Raw genomic sequence first — 16,761 nt, forward strand, 5'->3', positions numbered from 1 at the left:
CTAGGACTTGATGCTTTCTGTTGATTCTCATTGTCTGGTGCCATTCTCATGTCTTGAACAGTGGGAGCAGTGTGGGGCACTGCCACCTCTCCTTGGTGAGATGACCCGGGGCGTCTGATCTAACATTTTCCAAGTTGCTTTTTAGCATTTGATTCTGTTCCTTGTATTCCTGGTAACGTTTAATTGATGCTGGACTTTGCATAAAAATGTTTGTGAGCTCCAAGTAGGCCCCTCCCATGGTGCTGTGACCTCCCAAGCAGGTCAGCCGGTGCTTTTGGGCACAGCCGTTTCTGGGTCTCAACTGAGTGCCTGGGGGTTCCCCAGAGCACCTCCTCCTTGGCAGGCCCCCAAATCCAGCGTTTGTCTATCCGATACTTGAGACACCAAATTCTAGATGTACTCTTTTTAGTTTCTTGGCAGTTGTTTTACTGAATCTCATCTCGCACACTCTGCTTCGTGGTCAGCAGGACCGTTGAGGGAAAGCTGGGAAGACACAGCAGATGCTGGTTCCCAGGGCTGGGACACTGCACACTTGGGGCCCTGCAGCCCCTTCCTGCTTAGCCCGCGGCTGCTGTCCCCTCTCCTGGGCCCTGCAAGCCCAGGCGGCCCTTTTAGATGCAGCTTTTGGGGTTGTTCTTGGTGGGGATTCATCCAGTGGTGGCTGCTCTCTTTTGGCCGCAGTGGTGGCTCTGGGGGGTGATAAGTTAAGTGCATTCGGTTTTGCACAGCTGATGCGCACGCATCAGATTATAAAAGCTCACACAGTGGGAAGCCGTTCTCCCTGCTGCCCCTCTGCCCCTCGCTGTCTCTCAGAGGTGCCCACAGTCCACTGTGCATCCTGGGTCTTCCATCTAGCACACGGCGTGCAAGTGTGTGCGTCTCACATAAACACGTTCCCAGAGCCCTGCTGGGTGCCCACAGTGACTAGTGTCACTAGGTCAGTGGACATGGAGGCTGGGTTTGTCTTAAGTACAGCACTGGACGCGCCCAAGGAATTCCCAGAAAGCCAGAGAGCAGAAAGGGGCGGTCAGATGGGCACTAAGAGCTGGGAGGGCTGGGGAACCAGCAAGGGAGCAGGAGACAAAGCAACAAATCCACTGGATCTGGGCAGGGGCAGCAGCCGGGGCAGTGGGCTTGGTGGCGGCGGTGCCACCTCTGATGGGGATGGACTGAGTTGGACGGGGAGCTGCCCAGAGCGAGTTTCGAGTATTCTGAGCTGTGACCCAGAGGGGCCGGTCAGCCAGACTGGTGGCCCACGGTTCACTCTGGGGTGCTGTCCAGGGTCTGACCTCTCTGCCTGGCATCTTCCCCAGCCCGTGTGCCTGGACCTTCCTGAGCATGGGGCCTGAGACCCCTGCCATGTCCCTTTCCGTCTTGGCTCCCCTGGGGCTCAGGACAGTTGGTGTTTGCACACAAGTCCTCCCCCGTCATGACCTCCTGTCTCCACCTTCCTTTCTGCCTGGCTCTCCCCGCCTGGTTTTTGTCATTTTCTACCCGACACTGTATTTCACTATATAGATGGTTTGAAATGCATCTAGTCCCCACATTTTAGCATCCATGAAATGGGGTGCGTCTTACATTTGGTGGTGTGCCACGGTTACAGTGGTGGCATTTCTGCCTTTTGGCACATAAAGGACAAAAGGATGACAGTGTTGACCGTGACCCTGTCCCTCCCACTCGGGCTTGAGTGCACCTGCAGGAACCGCCACCTGCTGTGTTCCAGGATGCTGGCACTGTGGTGTTCATACAGACGGATGTCCCTGGCGGGTGTGGCCTTTTCAGAACTGCCAATCTGCTTGGTGCTGAGCTGGCAGCTACAGAGATGGCTGACACTGTCCACTGTGCTCTGTTTGTGCGTGAGTGGAGACCGCCTGGAGCAGAGGCCCCCCTGGCATGGGGTCGTGTGGCCTGAGCGTTCACGATACGGGACAGCTCTGTCACCCCAGGGCTCCTCCGTGCTGCTCCCATAGTCACCCTCCCCATTTTTGGCAGCCACTGATCCGCTCTCTGTCCCCATATTTTGTCTTTTGGAGAATGCCATGCAAAAGAACCGTCCTGCACGTGACCATTTGAAACTGGCTTCTGCCCTCGGCCGCATGGATCTGAGTTCATCCGAGTTGTACATCAATAATTGGTCCCTTTATACACATAGCAATCACCCATCGAAGGGATGGTTCCCAGTTTGTCTGTCCCCAGATGCAGGACACTGGGGCTGTTTGCAGTTTGGAGCATTTGAGGACAGAGCTGATGGAAAAATGCCTGCATGGTAGAGGGAGGGGTGTTCTCGGTGGACAGTCCTCACTTCTATGCTGCGTAAATACCTGGAAGTGGAAGTGCCGGGTCACGTGCTCAGTGTACGTCTGACTGTCTAAGAAGCGGAGCAGCTGTTTCCCAGTGCGCCTGTCCATGTGCCTTGGTTCCCACCCGCTGGGGTCGCCGGCCCAGCGCTTGCTGTGCTCATGGTTTTCAGGCTTAGCCCTTCTCAGAAGGGCAACATGCTGTCTCTTGGTGGCTTGAATTTGCCTTTTGCTGGGAGCTAACGATGTGGCGCGGCTTCTCATGTGCTAATTTGCCATCTGGATCTTCTCTGGTGAAGTGTCCATCTAGATCTCCAGCCCATTTTGAAAACTGGGCTGCTTGTTTTCTACTGTTGCGTTCTGAGAGCGCTCCTTGTACTTTGGACGTGGCTCCTTTATAAGACGTGGTTTGCAGACTTGTCCTCCAGTCTATATCTGGCTTTTCTTTTCATCTTTTGAGACGGGAGTTTTTCATTTTGATGAAGTCTGGTTTATCAGTGAATTGTTTTATGGGTTGTGCTTTGGGGGTCATATCTAAGCTTCTGGCTGAACCTAAGATCACAGGTTTTCTTCTAAAAGTTTTATTGCTTTGTGTCTTGCATTTAGATCTACGATCCCTTTTTGGTCATTTTTGTGTGAGGGGTGAGATTTAGATCGAGGCTGTTTCTGTTTGCGTTTTGCCTGGGTATGACCAGTTACTTGACACCATTTGTTGAACAGGCTGTCACCCCTCCACTGAGTGGCATGTGCACCTTTGTCACTAATCAGCTGAGTGTACTTGAGTGGGTCTGTGTGTGGACCATGAACTGTGTGTGTCTCCATTTACCTGTACATACAGGCTTGGTTACTGATGCTGATAGTCGGTCTTAAAATCAGACGGGGTGATTCAGCATTTTTCTTTCCATTTTTTTTTTTTTTTAAAGATTTTATTGGGGAAGGGGAACAGGACTTTATTGGGGAACAGTGTGTACTTCCAGGACTTTTTCCAAGTCAAGTTGTCCTTTCAGTCTTAGTTGTGGAGGGCGCAGCTCAGCTCCAGGTCCAGTTGCTGTTGCTAGTTGCAGGGGGCGCTGCCCACCGTCCCTTGCGGGACACGAGGAGTTGAACCAGCAACCTTGTCAAGGCTGAGAGCCCACTGAACCATGTGGGAATCGAACGGGCAGCCTTCGGAGTTAGGAGCACAGAGTTCCAACCGCCTGAGCCACCGGGCCGGCCCCTCCTTTACGTTTTTTCGTATTGTGGGAAAACACACATAACATTGACCATCTCAGCCACGTTTCCGTGCCAGCTCACTGGCATTAGGCGCAGTCACCCTGTCGTGCCGCCACCCCCTCCATCATCTCCAGGACTTTCTCGACTCCCCAAACTGACACTCTGTCCCCATTAAACACTCACACCCCTCCCCTCCCCAGTCCCGGCCCCCCATCTACTTCCTGTCTCTGTTGATCTGACTCCTCTGGGGACCTCTTGTGAGGGGGTCCTGCAGGGTTTGTCCTTCTGGGACTGGCAGGTCTTGCTCAGCATGGTGTCCTTAGGTCATAGCGCTTCTTTGCTGGTTGGATTCATGCAGAGTCACAAGGTCACCAAGGCACACGGGGACCCTTTTGGATCCCCAGTCAGAGCCCCGGAGGGCCCACCCACGTGTCCCATGACTGCTTATGCTTTCTTCAGGCAGTGTGACCTGCTTGCCTGCCTGCGATGCTGCTGCCCCATCCACCCAGAGTAGCTATTGTTCCGGATTCATCCATTGAGACCTTTATGACCATGACTCACCTTTCCCACATCCAGAGCGATTACTCACCTCCCAGTACAAACAGCTAACTGCTCTCCCCACACTTCTCTCCACATTTCACGGTGCCAAATATCTGGAGCCCACAATCCTGGAAACCAAGTTGCTGCTGGTTGAAATTGAGCCATGGATGGTGAAGCTGGCAGCTCGCCATATGGCTGGTCCTGGAAGGAGGGGAGGCCTCAGGTCCCCTGTGCCCACCAAGGGGCCTCCTACCACCCTGAAATCTGGCTGGAGTGAGCCGCCCAAAGGCCACCAGGGACATGAGAGCGACCCGGTCACTGTGTCCCCCTGCCCCCACCTCACCCTACACAAGCTCTCCTGGTTTCCAGAACCTAGTTATACCTCGTCCCCTCCGTCCCTGGAAGGGGGAGCAGGGTCAAGGCAGGGGCAAGGAAGGAATTCGGAGCACCTTTCCAGATGCGCAGCTGCCCCCCTCTAGGTATTTTTAGCTGGCGCGACCGCACGTGAGGGGCAGGAATAGAAGGCTCTGCCAGTTCTGGATCCAGCAGCCTCAGGCTGTGCGGGCGGCGTGAGGGCACAAACAACGCGTGCAATCTAGAGAAAGCATAGGGGGGAGTTGTGGATCCAGTGAGCGCTCTGTCAATGCCAGGCGCCTGGCGGCCGCTGCCTTTGTGGTCACAGCTGGCTGTGGGGAGTGCAGGGGGTGGGAATTCTGTTTGAAAGTGTCCTCCGGTTGTTTTTCCTGTGCTCCCCAGCCCCCCAGGGGTGAGGGGTTGGGATGGGAGATACTTCAGGAACTGTCTGCTGGTCCCTCCCCCAACCCTGCTGTGTCTCACCGGCATGCCTGGTGGGAAGTGCCACTGCCCCAATAGCCCCTCTCTGACTCTGCCCTGATCTGTGCACTTGGAGGGTCTGCTACCTGGGGAGAACTCCCTTCTTCCGCCTGGAATTGGGCTGCAGCTGGATTTAAAGCACATCATGCGCCCCCCCACACAGGCTAGCAGGTGTCCCTCTGCCAAGGGGCTGAGCCCAGGGCATAGGATGCAGGAGTAGCCTGGGGTTCCCTGGGTGGGAATTGGGGTGACTCCAGACCTGGGCAGGGGCTGGAGCAGCAGGTGGGTCCCAGGGACTCTCCTGGGGTTTGGGGGATACTGGCCCTCCAGGGGCTGTGCGCCCCCCCCCCCCCCCCGGAGCTTGGTGCGAAGATAAATTGGGGCTAATTTCATGTCCAGCTGCTCCCGGTTCTGAAAGTCTGGGGGTCAGGGGTGAGGGGAGAGTTGCCAGGGCACTTCCTTGCCTTCCGTCTTCCTGAGGCCCCTTTACAGCAGCCCCCACTCGGCTTCCCCAGGCCCTTCTCCCACCCGGCCTCTCCCACCCCCAGGCTCAGGTGCCTCTGCTGAATTTTCCAGTGACCTAAGAGGGGGTCACAGAAGAGAGGGGACAGGGTCACCTACCCTGAGCCTGCTTGGGGAGCAGTTTCCAGCCTGGCCCTGCCCTCTGGGTATCCAACTTACCGGAAGGTTCTGCAGGCCGTCTCCTGCCCAGGGGCCACTAAGGCTGCTAAGGAGAGCCACCTTCCCCGCAAGGATAATCCAACCCGAGTGGCCATTTGAGCAGCCAGGGGCCTTTCCAACATGCAGACCCTACCTGTGGCGGGTGAGGGAGGGAGGGACGGGCCCTGGGAGCCTCTACCCGCAGGCCCTGCTACCCAGCCAGGTGTGCAGGGGGCCACCCTGGAGCAGGTGTGAGTCCTCAGTGATGACAGCTGGCTGGGAGCAGGTGGCCCTCCCAGGAGATGACCCAGAATCGCCCATATACAGGGGGCATGCCTTCTGTCTGGGCCAGGTGAAGAGTGCTAGGCTGGTGGCAGCGTGCCCTGTGAAGGGGGGCTGTGGGGGGAGGAAGGCAGTCTGTGCCCTGGAGCCCTGGTCTGTGCAGGCCTCCCGCTGATCCTGCAGAAAATGAGGAGGGTCTGTAAGGAAATGAGGGGGCTCTGGGAGCTGGAGGTACGGGGCAGGACGGGGTATAGAGCCCGGTGGGGCTGGGTCCTCTCCATGCAGTGTTGGCCCCCACCCTGCCTGGCTACCTGAACCCCTGACTGGGCACTACCCCCTCAGCCTCCCAGCACCTGATATAGCAGTGGGTGTGGGGGTGCCAGCAAGTGCCCAATGACTTGGGGCCTCTGTGTGCACCACAGGGGAACCCCCACCCTGGCCACAGGAGAGAGACCCAGAGGGCACATGGCAGGCCAGGCCCAGGTGGGTGGTCGGGAGGGCAGGGGCAGACCTTCCCACTTGTGCCCAGTGTGGCTTGGGGACATCAGAGGGGCCTTACTCTCCTCACCTTTATAGCTGCAGGTCTGGCTCCTTCAGGGATCTCTGACTATCCCTCAGTAGTGGTTTGTCCGGAACATTCCCAGATGCCACATCTGCCCTGCCAGGCTATGCCCCCACCCGACTTTACTGCTGGCAAATACTTACGGAGCTGCTGCTTGGCTAGGCGTCTCTGATGTAGGCTCAGGGAAGTGCCCACTCAGGAGCCCACTCTGCTGCGTCCCCACTTGCAGACCTGCTCTGTGCCCTCTGCCCTCGTTCCTGTCTGACCCGCCAGCCCCCACCTGGTGGATGTCTCCCAGGAACCTCCCAGGCCCTCAGCAACTGTCATGTTTCCCCGAAACTAAGACCAGGTCTTATATTAATTTTTGCTCCAAAAGATGTCATCCCGAAAAATCACGCTAGGTCTTATATTCCGATTAGGTCTTATTTTTCAGGAAACACAGTAGTTCCCAGGCCTGGCCGGGCAACTGTCACCTGCCTTCCTCCTTGTTTACTTGCTTACTCTGGTCCTCCCTGCAGAGGGTGGGACCAGGCAGGCAGGGAGTGGGTCTAACCTGGGCCCCAGGGACCATGAAGGGTGGGCACGGGAGCGGGTCTGGCTGGGCCTGCCTGGGGCTCCTCCCGGGGACCCCCTGAGTGGGTCGGTTCTGTGCCCACAGTGCAAGAGAAACCAGAGCCTGTGCCGCTGGAGAGCCGCTCCTGCGTCCTCATCCGCAGAGACCTCGTGGCCCTGCCCGCCAGCCTCATCAGCCAGATCGGGTACCGCTGCCACCCCAAGCTCTACTCAGAGGGCGACCCCGGCGAGAAGCTGGAGCTGGTGGCAGGTGAGGCCTGGCGGTGCCCCGCTCTTATATGCAGATGCCCCCTCGTGTATTTGTTCTTTAGCACTGTGAGCGATGTGCTCATCACCGATCAGTCACAAACAGAACATCTTATATTTCCCCTAATTTCCTTTTAGAAGAATGTATCATTAAGAGGAGTTATTCAATTGAATTAATTTAGCATTTTAATTGAATCCCCTGGGCTGATCTCGCTTCTGATTGGCAGGCCAGCAATCCTGGGGCGGCAATCACGACTGTGTTTTAATTTAGGTCACAGATAAAACCAAGTGGAGTACAGTTTACTAGCCCCCCGTCCCCCGCCCCTGAGGTGTCCCATTGCCTCCGCTGCAGGGTGACGGCTAAAGGCATGGAGTTGGCGCTTTTCTGTAGCAGAACCAACACGATTGAGTCAGAGGCGCGTTAGGGCTGGTGCCTCTGTCAGAAATATTTCTCCCTTCAGTGTCGGGATCTGGTTTTTAGATTTTTAAGGATATTCGAGTGGAAGATGGAAATAATGACACTGCCACTCTGGCTGGTAGACATGGAGCATTTTCCAGGGATCGCTCCCCTCACGGGGCTGGGGCGGGGGGGGGCCCAAACATGGGCTGCCCAGGACCATGGGCACCTCCCACCTCCTCAGGTCTCTGTGTGGGTCCTCCACCAGCCGCCGGGTCCCCTATCAGCCGCTGCACCCCAGAAGCATCGTGGGGCTCTTTCAGACCTGTCCCCTCTACAGGGAACCACTGGCGCAGAGGGTGGCCTCCTCTTTCAGCTGACAGGACAGCAGCTGGGTGGTGAGGCTGGTCTGGCCAGGCCGGTGGGGTGGGACCACACCAGGCTGTGCCCTGAGCCCCTGCCTCTGCTGCTGTCGCTGTTCTCGGCAGGGCCTGGCGGGGCCCCTGTCCGGGAGGTGCCAATGTGGGGCTGTGATGGGTAGTGAGAGGCCGTGGGGTAGGTTCCCTGGCTGAGGGCTCGCTGTGAGGGCATGGCCCCAGGGGGTGCCTTCCTGCAGCAGCCTGTCCATCAGTGTTTGGGGCTGGGTGGGGGGCAAGGGCTAGCCGCCTTCCCGGGTCTGGCCCGCAGCTGGACTTCAGGTTGTCGGGCCCCACCCTGCCCCAGCACCCCCTTTGCATATCTCCCCACAATGAGGGGGTGTCTAGCTCTTGTGTCTCAGGGTGACCTACTCTGCTATTGAGTTTGAGGCTCTGCAGACATGAGATGGGTGGACGTGAGGCCCTCAGGGACACCTGGCATGTCGTGGCCGGGGACTGTGGGACACCACTGAGCAGACGCCCTGATAATAATAGCCTTGTGTCTCTTGAACCCATGGCTGCCAGCTCCCCAGAGACTTGGCTCGTGGAGGAGACGTTGCTAAGTTAGGAAAGGCCCCCTCTGTCCACCAACCTGGGAGCCCCCCAGGAAGAGCAGGGCCTTGTATCGTCCTTCCAGCGGCCCCCCAGGAGGGAGCCCTGCCTTTCCTCTGTCCCAGTAAGCATATCGGGTACACACTCAGATCACAGAGAAAGGCCAGAAAAGACGTGGCCGTCCCAGAAGAGAGCCCCTGAGGCCGGGAGCACCGTGTGTGCCCTTCGCTGCTTTTCACACTGTTTCTCCTCCTCCTGACTCGTGTGTGAGTTCGTTTCCCACAGGATCAGTGTAAGTGGACGCCTCCCCGAGCTCCTGGCAGGTCCCACCTGCCATCTCAGCCCTTTGTGAGCAGCCTGGTGAGGTGCCCGGGCCTGTCAGGTTTCTCAGGCTAAAGAGCACTGCGTGGGCTTGCTGGTTGCACCTCGGCCCTGGGCTGGTGGTTCCCTCCCTGCGCGCCCCACGGAGGCCCCAGGCAGGCCCCCATGAGCCGGCCCCCCCTCACTGTCTGTGACTCTGGTCTTCGGGAAGGGATCTTGAGACAGGGTAGAGTGTTCCCTGACCCCCACCGAGCCAGGGCGTTCCCATGAAGCTGGAAGGGTAGTTTGGGGATGGCCTTTGAGCGTGCCACCGAGGCTGCCTCCTCCAGTGACAGTGCCTCAGCACCCCAAGGCAAGTCTGGGGCGACATTTCCCGCCCGCGAGGCCCCAGGCCTGGGTGGGCACCTGCTGGGTGGCTGTGGTCAGGAAGGCCGCCTGCTGCCCAGTGTGTGCCCCTTCCGGCCGTAGCAGCACCCAGGGAGGCCATGCCCTGGGCCTCACTGTCCTCTGTCTGGCGGTTGCAGGCTCCGGGGTCTACATCACTCGCGGCCAGCTGATGAACTGCCACCTGTGTGCGGGGGTGAAGCACAAGGTGCTCCTGAGGCGGCTCCTTGCCACCTTCTTTGACAGGTGGGTCCTCGGCTGCAGAAGCTCCTAGAGCCTCCTTGAGCGGTGAGCTGTCGGCCTCAAGGCTTCGGCTTCACACTGCAGTGTCGGACTGAGGGCCGCTCGGTCCCGGGCAGGGGCATGTCCACCTGGCCAGGACCTGGGTCTGGGGAGGGCTTGGGCCCCCCCCAACAAAGTGACACGGGTGGGTCAGAGCAGCCCCTTCCCCTGAGGGGCTTTCCGTTCTCCCCTCCACGGGACTTGGAGGGCACGGGCCTGCTCCCCCCACTGCACCCCAACCCCTGCGAGTGAGCACCAGTCCATGAGTGAGACCAGGTGGCCCCCATCCAGCAGGTGAGCGGGAAGTCCCATCCTGCCGTCACCTGTGGCCAGGGACTCACTCCGCCTCCCTCTGCTAGGAACACGCTGGCAAACAGCTGTGGCACAGGCATCCGTTCCTCTACCAGTGACCCAAGCCGCAAGCCACTGGACAGCCGGGTCCTCAATGCTGTGAAACGTAAGGGGGCCTGGGGCCTGGTGCGGGTGGAGGGTCTGGAGGAGCTCGGGAAGCCCCTCGGTCTCAGCCTGGGAAAGGCAGCTTCTCTCCAGCACCAGAGAGGGGAGAGCAGCTCCCGGGAGCAAGTCTCCAGGTGTGAACGTCCCTGGTCGGTTTCCAAGCATGATGAATTCAGCTGCGAAACTATTTTAATATGTGAAATAGATCTAATTTTCCTTTTTGAACAAAACCCCTTATTTACATTTGGAGGTTATTTTGAGCCTTTGCCATCTGCTCAGCGGCTTCTGCCTCCCGCGCCTGGGCGCGCGGGGGTGGAGCCCGGCCATCTCCGTGGCTGACGCCTCCCCGTCCCGCAGCCCCATCTCGGAAGAAGCCAGCCGGTGCCTGGTGAGGGCCACCCTGACCAAATGCACGTCCTCCTGTAGCTCTGGGCACCCGAAACACTGTCTCAGCTTCTTGCTTAAAAAACATCCCTTGATTTAGAGCAAAGAGGGGCCTTTGTGGTAGGGGATTATGTCCCAAAGTGTGGGGTGCTGGGAAGGGGGCGTGTCTACCTGGACAGGACTGGGTCTGGGGAGGGCTTAGGGGTGTCAGTGGGGGCTGGCATGGGGGACCTGCCTCCTGGCTCCATGCTCTTGGAGAGCTGGGTCTTGTGGCTCCTGGTAGAGAAAGGAGGGGGGGTTATTGTTAGTAATGGTGTAATGATGGTGATGCCATGGCTGCTTGCTCCCTCTTCTGTCCTCACTGCTCGTCCAGGCCCTGCCCTGAGTCCTGTTCTGGCCAGGGCGGGGATATCAGTCAGGCTTGTCTCACCCGGCCCTCAGATCCAAGGTGGGCGGGACAGAGGGGAAAAGTGAGGCCCGGAGATGCCAAGGGGCCTTTCCAAGGCCACACAGCCATCCAGTTGTCAGGGAGGGGCCGGAGCCCGCTGGGCCCTCTGTGGTCACAGCCGATTGTCTCTCCTGCCCCGGACATTCTGGTCAGAGACTGTCCCAAAGTGTGGCGTGGCCATCGGGGCTGAGCTGTGAGAAGGGTGACTGCTGGTCTTCAAGCTGAGGTCAGAACAGACCTGCATGGCCACGTGGTCTCGGTACCAGTGGGGAGCACGATGGAGGGCAGTCCCTGGAGGTCCCCCATCCTTTGTGCCCCCTGGCCCAGGAGTGGCCACTCTCACATGGCTGCCCTGACCCCGAGGCCCATGCTGGTTGTCTCGGCTCCGTGGCCCCTTGGGAGGCAGACCCGAGGGTGAGCAGTCGTGGCCCCCCGCAGCGGCCCCCTCACGCCCGCCTCCCCCCTGTCCTCGCAGTGTACTGTCAGAACTTCGCCCCCAGCTTCAAGGAGAGTGAGATGAACGTGATCGCTGCGGACATGTGCACCAATGCCCGCCGTGTCCGGAAGCGCTGGCTGCCCAAGATCAAGTCCATGCTGCCCGAGGGCGTGGAGATGTACCGCAGCGTCATGGGCTCGGCCGCCAGCGCGCCCCTCGATGCCGAGTTCCCGCCAGCCACGGCGGCGCAGGTGTTCGAGCAGCGCCTCTACACCGAGCGCCGGGGCGAGGCCGCCACCATCGTGGCTCTGAGAACTGACAACGTGAATGTCGATCTGGGCGCCACCGCCAATCCTGCCTTTGAAGCTGGCGAGGAGGCCGACGGCGCCGGCTCCGTCATCCAGGAGGTGGCAGCGCCCGAGACGCTGCCCCCCGACGGTCAGAGCCCCCCGCAGCCCTTCGAGCAGGGCAGCGCCAGCTCCAGCCGGCCCCAGACACCGGCAGCCAGGAGACAGGAAGGCACCTATGCAGGGACCTTGTAGAGGGCTCGTCAGGGACTGTGCTAGCTGCTTGCATGCGTTACTAATACAAACAAATGTGATCAAGCCACTTACCTACTGAACTGCTGTTGCCTGAAAAAAATGTGATTTTTATTCTGCTTGTATTTAAAATCTATGAAGGAAACAAACGCATTCGTGACACTGTAAACAATTAGGCCACTGGCGGCCTGGCTGCGAGAAAGACCCCAGGGCCCCTTTTGATACCCTAGGTCAGTCTCCAAGTCGTAGCTGCCCCTCCCTCTTCTTGGGGAGGGGGCGAGAGGCAGGCCACCAAGCCCTGGTGCCCAGCCCTGTTCAGCCTCCCACCCTTCTTGCTCTCTGCCTGGACGAAGCCAGGGGCCTGTGGCGTGGGGGCATGTGTCCTTACCTACCTGTGAGGACCCCCCCCGCCACTCCACCCCCTTCACCATGGCCAGGGCTGGGCCCCCAGGGGCCAAACTCCTTGTTTTTCCTTCTGAGAGACTCGGGGTCAGACCTGCTGGGTCCATGTGGTGTGTGTGGGGTGTGGGTGTGTGCAAGCGAGTGAGCGTGTGCGTCTGAGTGTGTGCGGGGAGCAGTGGTGACAGCACAGGGAGGGGCGAGGGTGGTTGGCTGTGTCTGCTCTCCCGCCCCCACAGCTCACGGGCCCTCCGTCCGCCTGAGTCTCGCTGTCCTGTGGGGCGGGAGACCATCACCCCATTGCACCCACACCGTCCTCGGCCTTGTTGGGATTTTGTTTTTGTTGATTTGTTTTCGTCCTGATTTAGATCTATTTCATACATGGTTTGGGAACTTTCAGACCCAAAGAGCAAAAAATTGGGGAGGATTGGAGGTCCCTGCCCTCAACCCACTGTGGCTTCGGGTAGGGTCATCTGTATACCATGTCCCTCCACCCTGGGGCCAGGTCCCACTCACCTCCCACTGGGGACAGGCAGTCCCCAGAAATGCAGCCGGGGTGTGTGACAAGGTGGAGGCCACTCAGGCCAGCAGGGCAGGGCTGCTTGGTTGAGAGCAGGGGCTGGGAGGGCCTTTCCATCCTGTGCTCTGAGCCCTGGGGTACGTGCCAGAGGCTGTGGGTGGGTGAGTGGTGGGTACAGGCCTGAGGTGGGGCAGTTGGCAGGGGTACCCAGGGCAGCAGGTGCAGAAGGTCTGGAATGTGGGGGGGAGGAGCAGCAAGGAAGGGCCCTTAGAGTTTGGTGGTTTGTTTGAGGCTGGAATGTTCCCTTTGAAGCTTAATTGCTGGTTTTGGGGGGAGAGGGGCACAGGTTGTCCAAAGTGCTCATGTAGCCACTGGCCCAGGGGCTCTACATCAGCCCTCAGGCATGGCCAGAACACCTCCTCCATCCCAGACTTAAGGGAGCTCTTGTGCCTCCATCCCCAGCGCTCTGCCTGTGTGTATGCACAAGGCTGGGCAGGGGGCGCTCAGCCCCACCCAGGACCCACAGGACACCCGGGAGTCCCCCAGCTGCAGAGCTGTGTGCCGGGTCCCACCGTGGGCAGCCTGGGGTGGGGGTGTCTGGCTCTTTCCCACTCGAGTTCCTCATGCCTGCTGACCGCCACCCTTTCTGTGGGAGAGGCCCTGGGGGAGATATGGGGGAGGGGCTCCTTCCCAGACTGCATGCAGCGTCCTGGGCGCATCCAGCCAGGCCAAACACATGCCTGCCCTCCAGAAAGATCTGACAGCTTCTGGAAAGGGGTGGGAGGACCCTGGGTGGCAGGCAGGCATGTGGACGCTAATCTCAGCCCCTCTCCTGAGTAGAGAAGTCCAAGCTCTGGTCTTGGGCCTGAAAGGGCTCCAGCTCCTGCTGGGGCTTCGAGTAACCACCTGGCCCCAAGCCGGCCTCTCTCTGCGTCTTCCTCCCCTGTCTGAGCCCCGGGCCCACAGGCCACTAGGAACCAGGACCAAGTCCTCCTGGAATTGGGAGGAGGCCACAATCCCTAGCATCCTCGGGTGGCCACAGGGCAGTGGAGGTGCCCGTGAGTGAGGTTGACCCCCGCCCATGTCCCCTCTGGAGTGTCCCTTTATCTGCCTCTTTCCCCACCCCCCCAAATTTGCACTTTAATTTGAGCGTCCCTGGGGACCTTCAGGAGACAGGCCCTCCTGCCCTGGCTGTTGACAGAAGGGCTCTCTCTGTCTCCCTCTCTCTCCTCTGCTCTAAAGTGGGCATGGCCCCCCACGCGGGGCCAGGACAGAGAGGGGTGCCGCACAGAGAAGGCCTGACCGCTGCCCAGGCCAGCACAATGTCCTGTGACCTCTGCCCCTTAATTGTTTATAATCGCCGTCTGTTTTGTGTTCTGGGTAAGGAAGGCAAGAGCTATAGGTGACACTTTAATCATTAAATGTGAATGGGTTCTGAGCTCTCCGTGCCCCCGGTGGGCCGGGCGAGCGTTTTGCACTAAATGTGTCCCGCGGTGGACCTGGTCCGGAGCGTTTGCAGACGGGCATGGCTGATGATTGTATCTGTGGGGCGTCTCTCCGCGTCCTGAATGTTCCGCGGGGCGGGCGGCAGCCTGGGCTCGGAGGGGCCTTCCAGAGTGCCTTAGCGTCTTTTGATCATTTTTCCCAAGGAAAACCAATTAAGAAAACGGACCCTCCCCCTCCTCTGTTTACAAGACGACTAATTCCTGTCCTGTCAGCGTGATCCTGACACCCAGACCCTGATGTTGGAGAGACGAGCCACTCAGTATTTATGACGTGTCTGCACCTTTATTCCTAAGCTTGACTATTAGCAATACACATATACTACATAGAGACTATTATAGAGCTAAGTCATAGCAGCGCCTTTTTGGGGAGCAGAGGGGACTGGATGGCATGGTAGCTGATGTGGCCGCTGGCTGGATGGGCAGCTGCCCGTCCCCAGCCCCCGCGGGATGAGAGGTGCTGCAGGAGGCGGCTGGGGTGGAGTACACGAGGTCCCTCGGAAGGGACCGGGAAGTGACAGATACTGTGAGCTCGGGTGGGGCCTACCCCCCTGGCCTGCGTGCCTCGGTACTTGAACTCTGTCTGTTTTCTGCACTGTGTCTGGCCTCGCCCAGAGTTTTCTGTGGTCGCATAACCTTGTGTTGGATTCTGTTGTCTTACCTTGCCCCTGAATGTGGACTAGAGGCCGGGGGGGAGAAACTCCAGGCGTGCAGCCAGCGGCCCCCGCCCGGTGTCTGGGGCTGGGTGACTGTGGCCTGGTGGAGGCTTAGGAGCCTGGTGTACTTCTCCTGCGGGGACACTCATTCTGTGTTTGTGTTCAGAGCTGGGAGGAGGGCAGAGGTGTGGGCTGGGAGGGGCAGGGAGGCCCAAGCAGCCTGCCCCGGGCTCTGCGGGGACGCTGGGGTGCCGGCCCTGAACGGCAGGAACGTTCTAGCACCGGCCCAGTGCACCCCCAACCATTTACCCTTAGATTCCCCTCAGACAGCTTGGTTTTGTGGAAATAAGTTGCTGCGGTAGAAAAAGACCGATTGCTCATTAACCAACTGAAAAGTCCGAGGGGCCTGTGTCTGCCTCTGCCAGCAGCGGGTCCTACACGCAGAATCGAGAGTCCGCAGCCCTCTCGAGCTTTAGCTTCTGTTTCAGAGTGTTGCTGCTGCCGAAATCCGTCATTTTGTCTGTCGCCAGCCGGCTCCGAGCGTCGCCTGCCGGAGACCCGAGGCCGTTAGGGCTTGGTACAAGATGTTTCTAACGTGGCAAAGGTTTGGGGGTTTTGTTTGTTTGTTGTATTTCTCTGAAAAAAAAAGTGAACAGGAAAATGATACAGAATCTAGAGCATTCAGATCGGACAAACCTGCTTGAATTCTGATCAGTCGCTTTGCTTCATTGTTAGCGTTTTGCACATGATTGTAATTTTTATGTCAACAGAAGCCAAAACCTGCAATACTATTTTTAGCAGACAAAAAAAAAGAACCAAGTATAAAATGTATACATATTTTTGACTTGAACATTTGGATGGCACGGCTGCAGACAGACCATTCGCCCTCTGCACGCAGTGTTTGGGAAAAGAGACTTTTCAAAGGAGCCGGTTGTCGAGTCTGCTGAGGGGTTAGGTCCTACTGTAACTCACGACTGTTAAGAAACAAGGAAATCAAATAAACTGTTCCTGTTTAAAGGCTGGTTTCACATACCACTGACCGATTTCAGCCACAGAAGATGCTAGCTGTGTTTTCGTTGTTGTTTTTTCTCTAAAGATGGGGGAAACCTTTGTTCTTCCTGTGTCCTCAGTCCCGGTGCTGCCACTCCGCAGTCGAGACTGTTGCTTCTTAGCCATGGCTGACGCTGTATCAGTAACTCAACCTACAGAAACGTCCGCCAGCGACCAGGAAACAGGGCTCCTAGCCTGCTGAGAGCCTCTAAGGTGGAAATCCGTTACAAAGAGACAACAGGATGTGATTGTTAATTGTAAAGCGCTTTGTAAAATTCACATTTACAGAATAATAAAGTCAGTTCAAACCCAAGTTGCCTGCACTTTGCTTGACCAAGTGCTTGTGGGGGGAGGCATTGAGGAGCCAGGGAGGGGGTTTTGGGCCGTTGGAGACAGTGACCAACTATCCCAGGATGACATCAGGATCCAGGAGCCCCAGTATGGGAACGGACCATCACCAAGCTCACTGCCCACTGTCCACCCCCCTTCATGTCTTATAAGGAAAGGGGGCTGGCGGGCAGGAGGTCCTGGGGGGATCACGTGTCTGAGACAGGGCCTCTCCTTTTCTTTTTATTGTCTGCCACCTGGAAAAGCCACCTCACCTGGCTCACCTGCCAGCCATCTGCCAGGTGTGCAGATGCCTCCCGGCCCCCTTCTGCTGCACCGGGCTCGCCCCCACGTGGACGTAGGGGGAATTGCAAGTAGGTGGAGCGGGTCACCTGGCCCACTGGGAGGCCCTGGAGCCAGGCCCATGCACTCCATCTCCCAACTGTCTCTGTAAGTGTCCTCCCCACCTCCCCAGTCCAGGCCAGG

At 58.4% G+C, this 16,761-nt stretch overlaps 1 protein-coding gene across 2 annotated transcripts in view; it reads left to right on the forward strand.

Annotated features, from left to right (window-relative positions):
* The window catches only part of NACC2 (NACC family member 2), a 64,458-nt gene extending 48,197 nt beyond the window's left edge, over positions 1 to 16,261 (forward strand). For both annotated transcript variants that reach the window (XM_074331369.1, XM_019756755.2), the window contains exons 3-6: positions 7,046 to 7,210; positions 9,417 to 9,522; positions 9,918 to 10,015; positions 11,322 to 16,261. In XM_074331369.1, coding sequence (XP_074187470.1) covers positions 7,046 to 7,210; positions 9,417 to 9,522; positions 9,918 to 10,015; positions 11,322 to 11,824 — 872 coding nt within the window. In that variant the 3' untranslated portion in view covers positions 11,825 to 16,261. The remainder of the gene's footprint in view (positions 1 to 7,045; positions 7,211 to 9,416; positions 9,523 to 9,917; positions 10,016 to 11,321) is intronic.
* Positions 16,262 to 16,761: the final 500 nt, after the last annotated feature.

Source organism: Rhinolophus sinicus, linkage group LG04 (assembly GCF_036562045.2).
Source record: "Rhinolophus sinicus isolate RSC01 linkage group LG04, ASM3656204v1, whole genome shotgun sequence".
Taxonomy (NCBI): domain Eukaryota; kingdom Metazoa; phylum Chordata; class Mammalia; order Chiroptera; family Rhinolophidae; genus Rhinolophus; species Rhinolophus sinicus.